Source organism: Thalassophryne amazonica, chromosome 6 (genome assembly GCF_902500255.1).
Source record: "Thalassophryne amazonica chromosome 6, fThaAma1.1, whole genome shotgun sequence".
NCBI lineage: Eukaryota > Metazoa > Chordata > Actinopteri > Batrachoidiformes > Batrachoididae > Thalassophryne > Thalassophryne amazonica.
This window is the reverse complement of record NC_047108.1, coordinates 105,900,849-105,918,663: the sequence shown is the minus strand read 5'-3', so window position 1 is coordinate 105,918,663 and position 17,815 is coordinate 105,900,849. Positions and strand designations below refer to the sequence as shown.

Below are 17,815 nucleotides of genomic sequence, written 5' to 3'. Positions count from 1 at the left end.
TGGAGCATGAACTTCAAACCTTGCATGTGTGACTCCACCAAGTCATCCACAACGTTTCACAGAGAAATCTCATGAGGTATGCAATAACATTCCCCCAAAGTAAATACTTTCCCAGTGACTAAATTAACTGTAATTGTATGATATGATAAGATAAGAAAGATAAGATAAGAAAAGCCTTTATTCATCCTTCAATGGGGAAATTTCAGTATATACTACAGAAATAAAAGTACTTTATATAACTAGATTTAAATACAATTCAAATTGAGTAACTTTTGGGCAATGTCAGGGTATACGCCTTTGGGATGAGAGAAAGAATAAGTGAAGATGAAATGAAAGCAAGCAGTTCAGCAGTAATTCATGAGAGATAAATGAAAGGAATAGATATTATATAGTATGTACTAGGTTTTTTTGAATGAATCTGTATATGTGAGTGCAGTCTCTCTCACATTCCCCCACCAACACACACGCTTCTCATGTAAGATCTCAGATCTGAGGAGGATGACCTGCTAACATTGTGATGCCAGGGACCTTCTCCATTTCATTACTTTACTCTTCTCTGAAATTATCCAGCACTGCAATTTCCATTGCAGAGCAGCAGGAACACTGAGGGTTCTGCTTTGTAATAATTTACAGAATAGATGTGGAAAAGAGAGCGGGGCCACGTGTGAGTGTGTTATTTACATGATGCTCCACCTGAGCGAAGGTTTTGTAATCAGTCATTTAAGCTTGCTGATAAGTCTTTTGTTTTTCCTCTCTCGGACAGACTCTTCATTCCGCTACACAGGCAGTCCCGACAGCCTCCGATCACGCGCTCCCATGATTACTCCTGATCTAGAAAGCGGAGTGAAGGTGTGGCATCTCGTAAAGAACCATGAACATGGAGACCAGAAGGAAGGAGACCGCGGCAGCAAGATGGTGTCTGAGATCTATCTGACCCGGCTGCTTGCTACAAAGGTGCATAATCGCGGTATTACCCTCATATTCTCGTATTAAGCTTGTGTTTCTGAAGTATTGTCTCATTTTGTTCTCTGATCTTCTTCCAGGGGACACTACAAAAATTTGTTGATGATCTGTTTGAGACGTTGTTCAGTACAGTCCACAGGGGGAGCAGTCTTCCTCTTGCCATCAAATATATGTTTGACTTCCTTGACGAGCAGGCGGACATACATGGCATTCATGACACAGACGTGCGTCACACGTGGAAAAGCAACTGGTAAGGACAATGCAAAAATTTCATACCATTGCACCTATAGCAACCTAAAACAAACAAACAAAACTGTGAATGCAAACCTGTAATGAACTCTTTGTGGTCATGATATTCCTCTATTAATTAGAAAAGCAGCGGTGGCACTGTTCACTTCATCAACAAACAGCTAAGTGGCGAGTGTAACTTTTTAATTTGTGGATTAGCTTTTCAGCTAACTATGAAAACCATTAATGGGCTAATTTTCTAAGGGCTTTGATTGGTCACTTTCGCAGTTTCACTCCTTCCTCTCCCATCAGATTTAAAAATTTTTGTAGTGCGCACGGCAATTACATTCCGATCATGGATCAACTAGAGGAACAACTGGCAGAAAAGTATGCAAATGTGACCGGCTTCACAACACTGAGTCGAAAAACTGCAAAGATGCTCAAATGACCTGCAATTCATGGCGGGAAATTGCACACAACGTTGGTTTGGAGGTTGATGATTGTATAAAGAATTGGAGGTCATCGAGAGACAAATTAGTCCAGACAAAGGAAAAAAGAAAGAAAGAACAAGAAACAAACAGGAACACTGGTGTTGCAGGCAGAAAGAAAGTCTCTGCTTTGTTTTTTATGTTGCACCCTCTACTGTTCGGGCGGTAAATTGCACTACAACACCCACCAATGTGATGGGAAACTTTGAGAGGGTCACGCCCACGTCAACATTATGTCACCACAGAGCTACAGAGTTGTAGAAGCATAAATCAGGCTTAACACTCAATTAATTAGTTTAATCCGAATTAAATTAACAAGTAATATTTATGCCAACTTCTTCAGCTAAATAAGATAAAGTACATTTATTTGGGTGTCACAATTCAAGCATTTTCTTTCTGGTTTTTGTGGGTGAATGCGTGCATATTAACAAAGTTAGTTTCCTTCTGGGTCATCGAAACCAGATGGTTTCCTAAACTTTAGTTGTTCCAGCGTGCAAGTCGTTACATTAGCAGGATGGAAGTGACAGTGGAACCTTGGTTTTATAACTTAATTGGTTCCTAAATGTTGTTCTTAAACCAAAACCAATTTTCTTATAAGAAGCCATGCAAAATGCACTAACCTGTTCCTGGCCCAAAAAGAACACTGTGTTTTTAGGTTTTTAACAGCATTTCATGCATAAAAGGCACGAAAAGCTTATACAAAATACTGTACAGTAGTTTTAATAAAATAGACCATTTATTTTCACCTTACCTGTACAGAAGAGACTTAATAGCATACATGGATGGTGAAATGGTCGAATTTAATGCTGTATGCTAACAGCATTAGAATTTTAGCAGCTATCGGTAGCGGCTCATCACTTTGAATGTCCACCAAGTAAGCCGTTAGGAGAATCACCCAAAAATATGATTTAATCAACACCTGAACACAAGACAAAATAACTCTTCTTCTTCATTTGAATTTATTGGCGGATTGCAACCCAATACAGTGCATTACCGCGACCTGCTGCGGCAGAGGGATTTGTGCATCAAGAGTTTGTTTGAAAAGTGATGCATTTTTGTTTGTGAACATTCTAAAACTGAAGTTCCACTGTACTTAATGAGTAATCTAATCCTACCTCAACTAATTTGTTCATCAAATTTCAAAAACAATTCACCAAGGAGCGTTGCATAAATGTACGCAAAGCACTAACTCATACACATTGTAAATCTAGAGTATTTTCTTGCTACAAAAAGAAAAGCTGTTAACAGTTCTTATTCAAAAATGTTGAAGAATTCACTGTCCAAATTTTTACACCCATGCTCAGCGTGATGTTGTTTTCAGTCCCGTATTGTTTTTGATCGTCCATCCATCCACCCATGAACAAAACACCTCAGGAGGTTTGCTCAGGATAAAATGAGCCCGACTAGCGTTCTGTGAAGCTACCTGGCCTGTCTCACTCATGTATGTTGTCTCTCTTGTTCAGCCTTCCATTACGTTTCTGGGTGAACGTGATAAAGAACCCACAGTTTGTATTTGACATCCATAAGAGCAGCATCACGGACGCCTGCCTGTCTGTAGTAGCTCAGACATTTATGGATTCTTGCTCCACATCAGAGCATCGCCTGGGAAAAGACTCCCCATCCAATAAGCTGCTCTACGCTAAAGATATCCCCAATTACAAGAGCTGGGTAGAGAGGTAGGAGCTGATGCAGTGGCTTTATGCACATTCTGATCCTGCCTGTCATCATTTTGTTGTATCCTCTTACAATAGAGCCTAAGATCTTTGAGGAAATTGATTCATAATTCTCATTCTTCTTGTCCGTATTTCAAAGCAGATTCTGTAATAGTCATTTGTGGCTGCTAACAGGCATGCATTGTTAGTGAAAGTGATCCTCAAATCTGACCATAAAATGAATTTACATCTCAGCTGAGCTATTACATTGACTAAGTGCGGCTGTGCAAGTGATGCCAAGTGTTGTCTCTCGTCTGCATCCCCAGGTATTATGCTGACATTAACCGGCTGCCAGCCATTAGCGACCAGGACATGAATGCGTATTTGGCAGAACAGGCAAGACTCCACTCCACAGAGTTCAACATGCTCAGCGCTCTCAATGAGATCTATTCTTACGTCAGCAAATACAGTGAGGAGGTCAGTGCTACAGTATACGTGCCGACAGTGACATGATCACAGTTGTTTCTGTTTTTATTCTACACTTGGAGGTACGTGTATGGGGCATATCAGAAAGCGTCTCTCAGCGGCACTGGGAGGATGGCACAATGTTTTACTCAGTTTACTTCAGGTAGTTTTTGGACAGCAGCTTTGTGGATTTTCTGTGACTGAAGAGCCAGTAATACTAGTAACAGCGTACGCAAAGAACGTTTTGTTGAGGAAGAATGTGTGAGGACGTACACTCACTTGGCCCGGTTGCCTTATACCATGCCCGAGCATGATTGTCCCCCATCGCCACTCCTCTGCTTGGCCTGTACTCACATTGCGGTACATGTTCCAGGCCCGTGCATCATTTCTAAACATCTTTTTTTTAAGAAAAAGAGCACTGTCCCACACTGTAATAATAGTCCGTTATTTATTTTCATTTTTTTATATAGCGCCAAATCACAACAGAGTTGCCTCAAAGCGCTTCACACAGGTAAGGTCTAACTTTACCAACCCCCAGAGCAACAGTGGTAAGGAAAAACTCCCTCTGAGGAAGAAACCTCAAGCAGACCAGACTCAAAAGGGTGACCCTCTGCTTGGGCCATGCTACAAACATAAATTACAGAACAATTCACAGAACAATTTATTTTCATTTACTGAAATATTACTGATGTGATGGCTTATTTTGAGTCTTTTTGGGGTGTTGACACCCTCTGACATGCCAGACTTGATAAATTACTCAGTATGGAATTTATTAGTCAGTTGTACTGCACGCATTACAAAATGTTTAAGGAGGCAGTAAATGATGGAGTATTTTGTGGTTTTGCTCACTGACCACAATTTGAATTCATCAATAAGATAAGAAACCAGGACCTGGTTTTCACCCAAATGTTCTTGACTACTTGAAGAATGTTTGATCCAAACAGTAATGATAATATTAGCAATAATTGTTCAGTGGAACAGCCACATCATTGATGTCACATCTCAGATCTTTGTGACCCAGATACAGTGACCCAGTACATCTGAATCGTGCCCAAGGCCACCTCTTGAAGTGGGCCCAGGCACAATATAGAGTACACACTATATAAATAATTTTATTACACACTATTTATACCCATTATTTATACAGTGCAATATTCAGATACACTTTTTACAGGCAGACTCCAGTTTCCTCCCATTATAAAAAAAATAAGCTTTTTTTTTAGGGTCTGCTCCTTTCTCTGTCCCAACCAAGGCAGCGTCTCTACATTTGGAGTTGATCCCCGGGTGCTGGTCTGTGGCTGCCCACTGCTCCTAGTGGTTGCATTGCGTCTAACTGTAATCATTATGGGTTAAATGCAGAGGACAGATTTCATAATTTCATTGTATGTATTCATCTACTGTACAATGACAATGGGGTAGTACAGTCTCATTTGAACCCCTGTGTGATATCTTGGGATTTGACCATTTCCAGGGACAACCTGCCAGTGTGCAATACAAACACAGCATCACTTCACACGAAAAGATGGTATACTGTTTCCTGGTGTAAGGAGTCACCTAAGCAGTCATGAAAAGTGCAGTTATTTTTGGTTCCCAGTGGAGAAGGGAAGACGAGGCAAATGGGAGAGGTCTTGTCAGTATATTTTAGCGAGATTTAATGTGAATAATGATAATGGGGCTGTCCCTGGAAGTACAATTTTTGTGTCATATGCTCTTTAATTTAACCCCTTTATCGCCCACCCTCAAACAAGACTACAGTGCCAATAAAGGACCTTCTTTTTCTTCTTCTTCTTCACATACTCTACCTGTATCTAATATATAAAGCTAACTGTGAGTGTATGTTCGCTATGCACAGCCACAGTAATTAAGCAATCAACACCAAACTTGCTATGGTGACTGGGGGCACTAAGGGGGAGGTCACTGGGGCCCTTAATCAATCAATCAATTTTATTTATATAGCGCCAAATCACAACAAACAGTTGCCCCAAGGCGCTTTATATTGTAAGGCAAGGCCATACAATAATTACGTAAAAACCCCAATGGTCAAAACGCCCCCCTGTGAGCAAGCACTTGGCGACAGTGGGAAGGAAAAACTCCCTTTTAACAGGAAGAAACCTCCAGCAGAACCAGGCTCAGGGAGGGGCAGTCTTCTGCTGGGACTGGTTGGGGCTGAGGGAGAGAACCAGGAAAAAGACATGCTGTGGAGGGAAGCAGAGATCAATCACTAATGAATAAAGGCAGAGTGGTGCATACAGCGCAAAAAGAGAAAGAAACACTCAGTGCATCATGGAAACCCCCCAGCAGTCTAAGTCTATAGCAGCATAACTAAGGGATGGTTCAGGGTCACCTGATCCAGCCCTAACTATAAGCTTTAGCAAAAAGGAAAGTTTTAAGCCTAATCTTAAAAGTAGAGAGGGTGTCTGTCTCCCTGATCCGAATTGGGAGCTGATTCCACAGGAGAGGAGCCTGAAAGCTGAAGGCTCTGCCTCCCATTCTACTCTTACAAACCCTAGGAACTACAAGTAAGCCTGCAGTCTGAGAGCGAAGCGCTCTATTGGGGTGATATGGTACTATGAGGTCCCTAAGATAAGACGGGACCTGATTATTCAAAACCTTATAAGTAAGAAGAAGAATTTTAAATTCTATTCTAGAATTAACAGGAAGCCAATGAAGAGAGGCCAATATGGGTGAGATATGCTCTCTTCTTCTAGTCCCCGTCAGTACTCTAGCTGCAGCATTTTGAATTAACTGAAGGCTTTTCAGGGAACTTTTAGGACAACCTGATAATAATGAATTACAATAGTCCAGCCTAGAGGAAATAAATGTATTAATTAGTTTTTTAGCAGCACTCTGAGACAAGACCTTTCTAATTTTTAGAGATATTGCGTAAATGCAAAAAAGCAGTCTTACATATTTGTTTAATATGTGCTTTGAATGACATATCCTGATCAAAAATGACTCCAAGATTTCTCACAGTATTACTAGAGGTCAGGGTAATGCCATCCAGAGTAAGGATCTGGTTAGACACCATGTTTCTAAGATTTGTGGGGCCAAGTACAATAATTTCAGTTTTATCTGAGTTTAAAAGCAGGAAATTAGAGGTCATCCATGTCCTTATGTCTGTAAGACAATCCTGCAGTTTAGCTAATTGGTGTGTGTCCTCTGGCTTCATGGATAGATAAAGCTGGGTATCATCTGCGTAATAATGAAAATTTAAGCAATGCCGTCTAATAATACTGCCTAAGGGAAGCATGTATAAAGTGAATAAAATTGGTCCTAGCACAGAACCTTGTGGAACTCCATAATTAACCTTAGTCTGTGAAGAAGATTCCCCATTTACATGAACAAATTGTAATCTATTAGATAAATATGATTCAAACCACCGCAGCGCAGTGCCTTTAATACCTACCTACCTTAGGTTGAAGTGCATGGACACACACACACTGTCAGCCTTATATATGAGATCACAACCTGCTCACTGGAGCCCTTATTTTCGCAGTTCTCATGGTACTCAGGTCAATTCAATTTGGTATCAAATGCAGCACTGAGCTCTAACAGCACCAGAACCGTAGTGGTGTCCGAATCCATTGTAAGCAGAAGATCATTCACTACTTTAGTGAGAGCCGTCTCTGTGGAATGATATTATCTAAAAGCAGACTGCAGTTGCTCAAAGAGATTATTCTAAGTAAGATAGTCCACGAGCTGCTGTGACACCACTTTTTCCAGAATTTGAGAGCAAAACGATATATTTGATACCGGCCAATAGTTTTTCAATACACTAGGGTCAAGATTAGGTTTCTTAAGTAATGGTTTAATCACTGCAGATTTGAAACATTTAGGAACAGATCCAGAAGTTAAAGAAAGATTCATAATTTCCAGCACAGTTGGCCCAAGATTTAGCCACAGGTCCTTAAACAGTTTTGTTGGTATATGGTATAGGTCAGGTAGCAAGCATCACACTTTACTTACTATGTTAGTTGCAGCTGGCTAGGGTGCACTTTAATTACAATCTGAACGGGCCAGTGCACGCTGCATGTGAGTTTAGGCGTGTGTTTTTTCAGTTAAAATGTACCTGCTGTGTACGGCATGTTAGAGCATTGCAGTGAATATGACATGCTATCACCTTTTATCATCATTCACTTCAGTCTCAAGCATGTCACAAATTGCTCTCTGAATGTTAATGACGACAACATACACACAATGCAATGCAACTGACTACACCTTAACCAAAGTGACACAAAATATACAAAGACATGGCTAAAATTCTTCTTTATTACCGATGTGTAGAACGGGTAACTTATAATGAATCTGAAACTAAAACCACAAATAACTGAAATAAAGTAAACACTAATGGAGAATAATTAAAAAAAAACTTTGGCTTACTGCTCCACTGCTTCATCTCAGGGAGCTTTGGTGGCTCTGGTGCTCTGCTTGTGCATGTTAACACATTTACAGCATTTTTCCTGCATTCTAAGGCGGTCTGGGAAGCCAAACACAGACTCTTTAATGATCATATTTAAGACACAACTTTCATAATGGTGGAAATCTAATTCTGCATGCAGCAGTGTTCATCAATTAGCCTTTGTTTATGCAAGATCAGTCCCATATTTTATCACACCTTTGGTTGCTACCGACTTCAAACCGCTCTTGCAGAATGGCTTGACTTGATGCTTCCCCACGAGCCCAAACATGATGACTGAAAGCGAGGCAACAATTAAAACTGCGTAATAACATTACCTCGTGCACTGCACTTATTGGCGCAGTTTGTGGATGTAAATTGAATTAAACACTGCAAAACTGCCTTGCACGTGGTAAAATGTACCCTTGGAATGTAGACATTATTCATAGCCAGCAAAAGTTAGTGAGGTCAGTGAGGGTCTTCAGCAGACTTCCCCAAAGCGCAAAGCTCTAGTGCGAGTTGATCTTAACAAGGCAGCCTGTCTGATCTGCAGAGTGTCTACAAGCTCTCAGCATGCTGCTGTGTCGTTTCCCCTGTGCCGAGTTAGAGTGGGATATCTGTTCTATAGGGCTCTCACGAGCCAAATCATAGGCGACTGTCAGATCACAGGCAAAAAGAAGGGAGGGAGAAGGAGGAGAACGAAGGCATTTATGGAGACATTCTGCTTCTAATGTCAGTTCCTCCTGTGGGAAGCATTAGCCTGACCTTTATGTTGCACCGCAGCGTTTCTCTCTTTTTTTCTGCCTTTCTCTACCCCTCCTCTCTCATTTATCCATAATGCAGCCGGCTTTGCTTGTCTTCCGCACGAACCCCGTCCTCTGGATTTTGCTGCCTCTGCAGTTGGAGCTGTCTGAAGCAAACGTGCACATGTTCTTATTTAAATGCACAAATATCCTCTGCCTCATTTTGTACACATGTACTCGACATATGTAGTCCTTCTCCCAGAGAGCAGGTATTCTCATGTTCACACTCACTCTGCTTTTCAGAAGCGGTTGAGCGGCAGATAGACCGAGCCAGCAGAGCTCATCTTAAATGTGTTGGGGAATTGAACAGGAAAGCAAAAAGAGGAGGAAGCCTCCTGCCATATTTTCAAAGCACTTAAACAGATGAGTGGAAGGTGACGGGTGGTCAAAGAGGACAGACTGCAAACATTGTGTTATCCTACAGAAAGGAGAAAACACAAATGTTGCTGACTTGTTCCCTCGAGTGCTTCTGACTCTGCAAAACAGCTACCGTATGTATGTTGAATTAAATGCTGTATTGGAATGAGCAGCTCCATATCGACGGTGAATAAGAATTAACTAGCACATTGCCCGTGGGGATCCACGGGCTCCAGACTGGCTAGTGTTTATAAATAGGTAGCTGACATTTTTCAAGGGTGGTAATAAATTACGCAAAGTTTCTATAATGAGTTTGGAATGTTTTTAGAACCTTAGACCTCAATCGTTTTTAGGAGAAGAATTCAGCCGTTTTATTCCCTGTTAATTACGTAATTTTTTTTATGATCATTTGCTGTCTTAATGTATTTATAAGTTGTTTAGGTTCTTGTTGTCATATACACACTATTATTATTATTACTTCTATTTTGACATTTGATTTTTAAAAGGACCACAATGGAAATAAGTGTTTTCACTTTCTTGTGTCATCCATGTATTTGTAATGTATTTACAATTATATTACATACTTATGTTGAAACACACACACACGCTTTTAATATATAGATGATTTATAGTCCAGAAAGTCCAGAATGTAATTATAAACATCCATTGTTCAGTGTTGATAGCTAATATCTGTAACTTCTCCAAAAATATTAGTCCTATCAATGTTCCATTTTGGTGGCGTTCATCCTTGACCCAAAATACATAAGCATACCAAACAGCAAACACACCCACAAACAGAGACTTTGGCGGAAGACATCAAACGCACTATACTTTTCACTCATGGCAGCGGCAACGTGACACATAACTGAACTGACTAAACCAACTCAACTGTAAAACACCATAAATCAATAACTGTTAAACTAACATGAACCACAGCAACATTTAAAACCCCAAAACCATAACTCCCATGGTGCATTGCAGCACGATGTCCATTGTTCACTGTTGTTAGCAAATATTACTAATTTCTCCAAAAATATTTGTCCTATCAACATTCTGTTTTTGCAGCGTTCATCCTTGACCCAAAATACATAAGCCTAGCAAACACCAAATTCAGCTCTACTCAGTTTCTCCACGATCAAAGCCGTAAACTCACACACATACACGTACATAGAGGCCACTTGACTATTATAATATAGATATTATTCGAACATTATTTTTTGTCTCTGCTCAACAAAGTCATTCAGGCCTCTATCTGTAAATGTTTCATTTCCACACATTAACCACAAGACATCATATCTGATCGAAACTCTTTGTTGGTGGTGCATTGGGGTGGCTAGAGGAAGGTTTCTTTCAAAAATGGCCAGTGTTGATTAACTCATTCCACTTTATTCCTTGGCATTCAACTCAGTATGAGAGTGAGAGTGAGGCTGCGTCAGTCACAGTCAGTCAGAGCTGCGTGTCGTCAGAGCGAGCTGCAAAAAGTTTGTACCTGAGTTTTCAGAGGTGGTGTTTGTAGTTGCCATCTGCCACGCCGGTGTTTGCCAACCCGGACAGTGGGAATACCACCTCAACCGGCAACTTAGCCCCGCGACTGGACAGCAACAACGTCCGAGGCCCGCCCAACGTGGTGAATTCACTGAGGCCGCGCGCTGCGTCATTAGAGCCGCGCGTCACGAGTGCCGCTTCCCCGAGGCCTCGTGCAGCCACCGCGGATCCATCAGCGCGGAAACACCGAGGCCGCGCGGCACCAGCGCAGTGCAGATCCATCCCGGTGATAAACAACACAGGCTGTTAACATCGGCGATCGACAAGCTGCTCATAAACCGACCATGGGGCCTAAGAAGGTTCTGACAGCGGAGGAAGGTGACGATATTAAAAAATCTCTGGACTTTTATCAGAGGAGATTTCTGTTGTGAAGCAGCAACAGAAATCAATCATGGATCTGGTGGAGGAGGTGAAGGCATTACGGCTCCAGAATGCCGAGAAAGACCGGCATCTGGTGCAGCTGGAAAATAGAGTGGCTGAATTGGAGCAGTACACCAGAATCAACGACGTCATCATCACAGGTCTTCACATCAAACCACGGTCCTACGCACGGGCGGTAACAGATGAGAGCGGAGGGGAGCCCAGTGAACAGGAGGTCAGCTCTGTGGAAAAACAGGTTGCTGATTTCCTCCTATCTAAAGGTATAGAAATGGATTTAAATAACATTGAAGCGTGCCACCCTCTGCCCCGGAGAAATGACGGTGATAAACGAACCGTCATCATGAGATTCATCAACAGAAAACACAAAACAGCACTGTTAAAACAAGGAAGAAAACTGAAAGGGACAAACGTATTCATCAATGAACATCTCACCAAACGGAATGCCGACATCGCCAGGAAAGCACGCTTCTTGAAGAAACAGGGAAAAATCCAGCACACATGGACTTCAAACTGTAAAATATTCATCAAACTGAACGGATCACCAGAACAAGCAAAAGTCATGGCAATAAGGAACATCGAGGAGCTGGACAAATATGAACAATAGTGTTTCTTAAAGCGAGGATCTGGACAGATATGACCAATAAGGTATGAGGACACAAACACATCACAACACCATGACACAGACCAGAGGAACCTATTCATCTACTACCTATTCATCTACATCTGGAGACAAGAAGGATATAACTCAAAGGATTGCTGATCATGGAAAAGTAGAACTGAGAACATTTAAATACACAGACCACAATGTACTGGACTTGGAGCACGATATAGACCCAGACAATAATTTCTTCTCAAATATCAATGACAGTTGTTGCTATTATACAGATGAACAGTTTAATCGGATCATTAAAACGGATAACAAATTATCAATAATCCATTTCAACAGCAGAAGTCTATATGCAAACTTTAACAACATTAAAGAATATTTAAGTCAGTTTAAAAAAATATTTAACATAATTGCTATATCAGAAACATGGATCAATGAAGATAAAGGAATGGATTTTGAACTGGATGGATATGAATTTAATTGTGTAAACAGAAAGAATAAGAGTGGAGGAGGAGTGGCTGTGTATGTGGATAAGAACATGGATTATAAAATAGTAGACAATATGACAACTGTGATTGATAACTTATTAGAATGTATAACTATTGAAATATGTGAAGAAAAAAGCAAAAATGTATTAGTCAGCTGTATATAGAGCACCAGGATCTAGTATTGAAACATTCACTGACTGTATGGGAAAATGTTCTCAAAAACTAATCAAAAAACTGTGTTCATTTGTGGTGACTTAAATATTGATCTGCTCAATCCAAATAAGCATAAAATAACAGATGAATTTATCAGTATAATGTACAGTATGAGTTTATATCCAAAAATCACCAGGCCAAGCAGAATTACATCCCATAGTGCCACCTTAATTGATAATATATTCAGCAATGATATTGAGAATAACACTGTGAGTGGATTATTAATCAATGACATTAGTGATCATCTACCAGTTTTCATCGTTTATAATAGAAACCATCGGCGGAATCAGCCAGAGGAGAAAATAAAATACAGGCGAGTGCGGACAGAGGAAAACATGAACACACTAAAGAAGGATTTACAGGAGCAAAACTGGGAAAAGGTATACAGTGAAAGTGATGTTGATAGTGCATATGAAACTTTTTTACAAATATTTACATCATTATATGATAAAAATTGTCCAATTAAACAAGACTACAGAAAACAAAAAATCCAAGCTCGACCATGGATGACGAAAGGGTTACGAAATGCATGTAATAAGAAAAATACACTGTATAGAGAATTCATAAAACTAAAGACTAAAGAGGCAGAAAATAGATATAAGAAATACAAAAATAGATTAACTAATATTATACGGGTATGTAGGAAGGAATATTATAGTAACATATTATATAATAACAAAAACAATATTAAAGGAATATGGGATATATTAAATAGCATTATCAAAAATGGTAATAAAAAACAGAGTTACCCTCAGTATTTCATTGATAATAATGTCAAGAAGGAAAATAAGGATGAGGTAGTCAACGGTTTTAATAATTTTTTTGTAAATATTGGACCAAGCTTGGCAGAAAAAATTCCCGATTCCCAACCTGAGGATTGGGATAATAATCTCATAGAAAGAAATCCCTGTTCAATGTTCCTCACAGCAGTGGATGGAAATGAAATTATAGACATTGTGAATAATTGTAAATATAAAACATCTACCGATTTAAATGAAATTGATATGGTGGTGGTAAAACAGGTCATTGAATGGATTGTAGAACCATTAACATACATCTGTAACTTATCATTTCAAACCGGTAAATTTCCCAATCAAATGAAAATAGCTAAGGTTGTGCCGCTGTATAAGACTGGGGATAGACACCACTTCACAAATTATAGACCTGTTTCTTTGCTTCCACAATTTTCCAAATTATTAGAAAAGTTATTCAATAATAGATTAGACAAATTCATAAATAAACATAAATTACTTACTGATAGTCAATATGGATTCAGAGCACATAGTTCAACATCACTTGCATTAATAGAATCAGTTGAGGAGATTACAAACGCCATAGACCACAAATTACATTCAGTTGGAATATTTATAGATCTTAAAAAGGCTTTTGATACAATTAATCATGACATATTAATCAATAAACTTGAACAGTATGGGATTAGGGGGTTGGTGTTGCACTGGGTGAGAAGCTACTTAAGTAACAGAAAACAGTTTGTGAAGTTGGGGGAATATACATCATCATGCTTGGACAATGCTTGTGGCGTCCCACAGGGGTCAGTATTGGGTCCAAAACTGTTTCTAATTTATATAAATGATATTGTCAATGTTTCCAAAATATTAAAATTAGTATTATTTGCAGATGACACAAGCATTTTTTGTTCAGGGGGGGATTTGCAGGAGTTACTGAGGAGGATCAGTATGGAAATGGGAAAATTGAAAATATGGTTTGACAGAAATAAATTATCATTAAACTTAAGTAAAACAAAATACATGTTATTTGGCTATTGTAATACAGATATACAGGTTCAGTTACAAGTCGAGGGGGTAGATATTGAAAGGGTACATGAAAATAAGTTTCTGGGGGTGATAATAGATGATAAGATAAACTGGAAGACTCATATAAAACATATACAAAGTAAACTGTCAAGAAGCATTTCAGTTCTAAACAAAGCGAAACATATTCTGGACCACAACTCACTCCGCATTCTTTACTGCTCACTGGTTTTACCATATTTACAGTACTGTGCAGAGGTATGGGGTAATACTTATAAAGGTACAACACAATCACTGTCAGTAATGCAGAAAAGAGCTATAAGAATTATTCATAATACTGGCTATAGAGATCATACAAATCCACTATTTTTACAATCCAAATTCTTAAAATTCACAGACTTGGTTCATTTTCAAACAGTACAAATTGTGTATAAAGCAATAAACAATTTACTTCCAGCAAATATTAAAATATGTTTTTTAACAGATCAGGGGATTACAGTCTGAGGGGGAAATTTAATTTAAAGCATCAGTGGGCACGAACAACATTAAAAGGTTTCTGTATTTCTGTCTGTGGGGTGAGGATGTGGAACAGATTGGGAGTGGGGCTCAAGCAATGTCCAAGCATGAACCAGTTCAAACAGCGGTACAAAAATATGGTTTTTTCTGGGTATAGGGAGGAGGAAGGGTAATGAGGGTTAGGGTGTTTTTGTTGTTTGCTTCGGCTTGTAAATATATAGTATTTTGTATGTAAGTAGGTATGTGTAGGTGTATATTTATGTGTGTGTATATATATGTATATATATATATATTGATATCGGTTTAGGTGTGTAGGAATTTATGTGTATATGTGGCAAAGGGTATTACTGGTTGTGGGGAAGAAGGGGTAGGGATAAATAAGCTGATGCTTCACCCTACCCCTTTTCGGACATGTTGGGTACACAGTAGGAACTTTTTTGTTGTTGTCTTTACTGAGCTATCTTGTAATTGTTGTTGTATCAAATGTTCGAAATAAACAGTTTTCATTCATTCATTCATTCAATTAAATTTCTGCCAGATATCTGGGTTGTGGTGGCAGTAGGCCAAGCATCCCATGTTTCCATATCCTCTGCAAAGTGTTCTCTCTCTTCCTGGGGGATCCCAAGGTGTTCCCAAAACAGCCAGCATGTCCTCGGTCTTCCCAGAGGCCTTCTCCCATTTGGACATGCCTAGAAGACCTCCCTAGGGAGATGGCCAGGGAACATTCTCACTAGATGCCCAAACCATCTCAGCTGGCTTCTTCAAATGCAAAGAAACAGGGGTTCTACTCTGAGTCCCTCCAGGATAGTCGAGCATAGATACCCGATAGAGGAATCTCATTTCAACTGCTTGATTCTGTGACATTTTTCTTTCAGTCATCACCCAAAGATCATGACTATATGTGAGGATAGGAGTGCAAATCGAACACCCCGTTGGTCAAAAACCATTTTGTTGGTTGGTGGTTGATTAGGGGGAGTGGCAGAGGAAGGTTCCTTACATACACCACATATCAATTGTAAATCATCAGTCTTTGACGATACAAATGCACCACATATCATCTTTAAAGCTCCAGTCTTTACTGTCGAAAAATTTCAAGAATTTATCATCACCTCTCCTGTAAAATCAGACACCATCTTCACATGCGAGCAGGGGTGTATACATTGATCTTGTTATCATTTAATATTTATCTTTGCATGTCACTGGCTTAAGCTGAGTTTGGATGGTATTACTTTGATATGGGGAGGCGTAGTCATTTAATTCTACCACAGCACATCTCGAACATTTATGGCCAATAAGAAAGCTCACTATATGAGGTGGGAGCAGGGGTGGTGGCCAAGTGGTTAATGTGCTTGGTTTCAGTTCAGAAGGTTCCGGGTTCAAATCCCACCCCTGCCACATTTCTCCATGTAATGTGGAGTTGCGTCAGGAAGGACATCCGGCATAAAACCTGTGCCAATTCAACATGCAGATTCACTTTGGATTTGCTGTGGCGACCCCGAGTGCATCAAGGGAGCAGCCGAAGGGACTTACTTACTTACTGTATATGAGGTGGGAGTGGCTACACTTGTCACTCATTAAAAATAAGAAAAATAAGAAAATTACTAGACTTATGCACTGTTTTTCTTTTTCAGTTCTATTTTCTTTGTCCATATCTGTAATCTTTCAGAAAATGGGCACAAATACGTTCAAAATACATGCAGAGTGTGGACCTGATCTTATATCAGGTTTCAGGGAGCTCTGCTGAAATCTTTAGGTCATCCTGATTCAAAACATATTTGCAATTCGGATAAATCCCATAGTGTTGAAGTGCATCCACCTCTTGTATCGCTGTGCTTATATCTCCATCATTTTGAAGCTGCTGTTGTCCCTTACAGATCACTGCAGCGCTGGAGCAGGACGAGCAGGCCAGGAAGCAGAGGTTGGCCTACAAGGTGGAGCAGCTCATCTGTGCCATGTCTCTGGAGAGCTGAGGGTGGCCCCTGTTCAAAGAGAGAGAGAGAGAGAGGGACCGTAGTCTTTTCCGGAACACTCAGTGGTCCCACATCACTTACCTCTCACCATGGACCCACAAAACCACGACAGCGGACCTGGGACATCGATATTCACAGCCAAACAGACATACGACTGCTTTAGTTTGATCCCACCTTCTTTTAGAACGTCACCAGCTGAAGGCCTGCAGATTGAGAAGAAGAAGAAAAAAAAAACACCCCGGAGGTAATTGTGGCAAAAGGAACATCGGCAGAGAAGGCAACAACATGACGTGTGTGTGTGTGTGTGTGTGTGTGCTTTTGTTTTGTTTTTAATCACAAAGGACGTGTGCGTGAGTGTGATTGTGCATGTTGATTGCAAGATCAACTGGAAGGAAATGATTTATTCACTTTACTCGTGTGTGTGTGTGCGTCCTTGTGACTTTTAACCATTGAGTTTACCTCCAGATTTCTTACATTTTATTTTTCTACTTGTACACTTGAAAATTATCAGTTGCAGTCAAAATATCTGCCCAGGATCCCGGAGCCTTGTTGTTCAGTGACATAAAGAGGACAACAGTACATCAGGGAAACGTGGTGGTAAAACAGGCCGTGGTCCACACCTTCTCTCACGCCTTCTCTCCTCGCCACATGAACTGAAGTCTCAACTCACACGGACAAAACCTCTGCTTTGTGTACAGGAAGTCATGATTTGTGCTCATGATTGAAGATTCAAAGACTCCACGCACGGTGGTCACAGATCAGCCAGAATGCTCGCACCCAAACCGAACGTGGCGGAGACGATGTGTTTCAGCGTCGTCTGCTGTCCGACGGTTGTCCTCAGTCCTCTGTGTATGTACCGGCTGATACTTGCCAATCATTGTTTGTGAATGTACAAATGTTTGTGTCTGAGTTTTGCAAAAGGTTGGCTCAGTTGAACTGAGCGTTATAGATATTTACAGTAGCTTGTCAGG

The 17,815-nt window shown here is 40.2% G+C and overlaps 1 protein-coding gene across 1 annotated transcript in view; it reads left to right on the top strand.

The window, feature by feature from the left end:
• Positions 1–17,412, top strand: part of plxna2 (plexin A2) — a 694,900-nt gene extending 677,488 nt beyond the window's left edge. Inside the window, 5 exon segments of the mRNA XM_034173103.1 lie at positions 764–954; positions 1,044–1,213; positions 3,143–3,355; positions 3,658–3,808; positions 16,749–17,412. Of these exon segments, the coding sequence (XP_034028994.1) occupies positions 764–954; positions 1,044–1,213; positions 3,143–3,355; positions 3,658–3,808; positions 16,749–16,844 (821 nt within the window). The 3' untranslated portion in view covers positions 16,845–17,412.
• Positions 17,413–17,815: the final 403 nt, after the last annotated feature.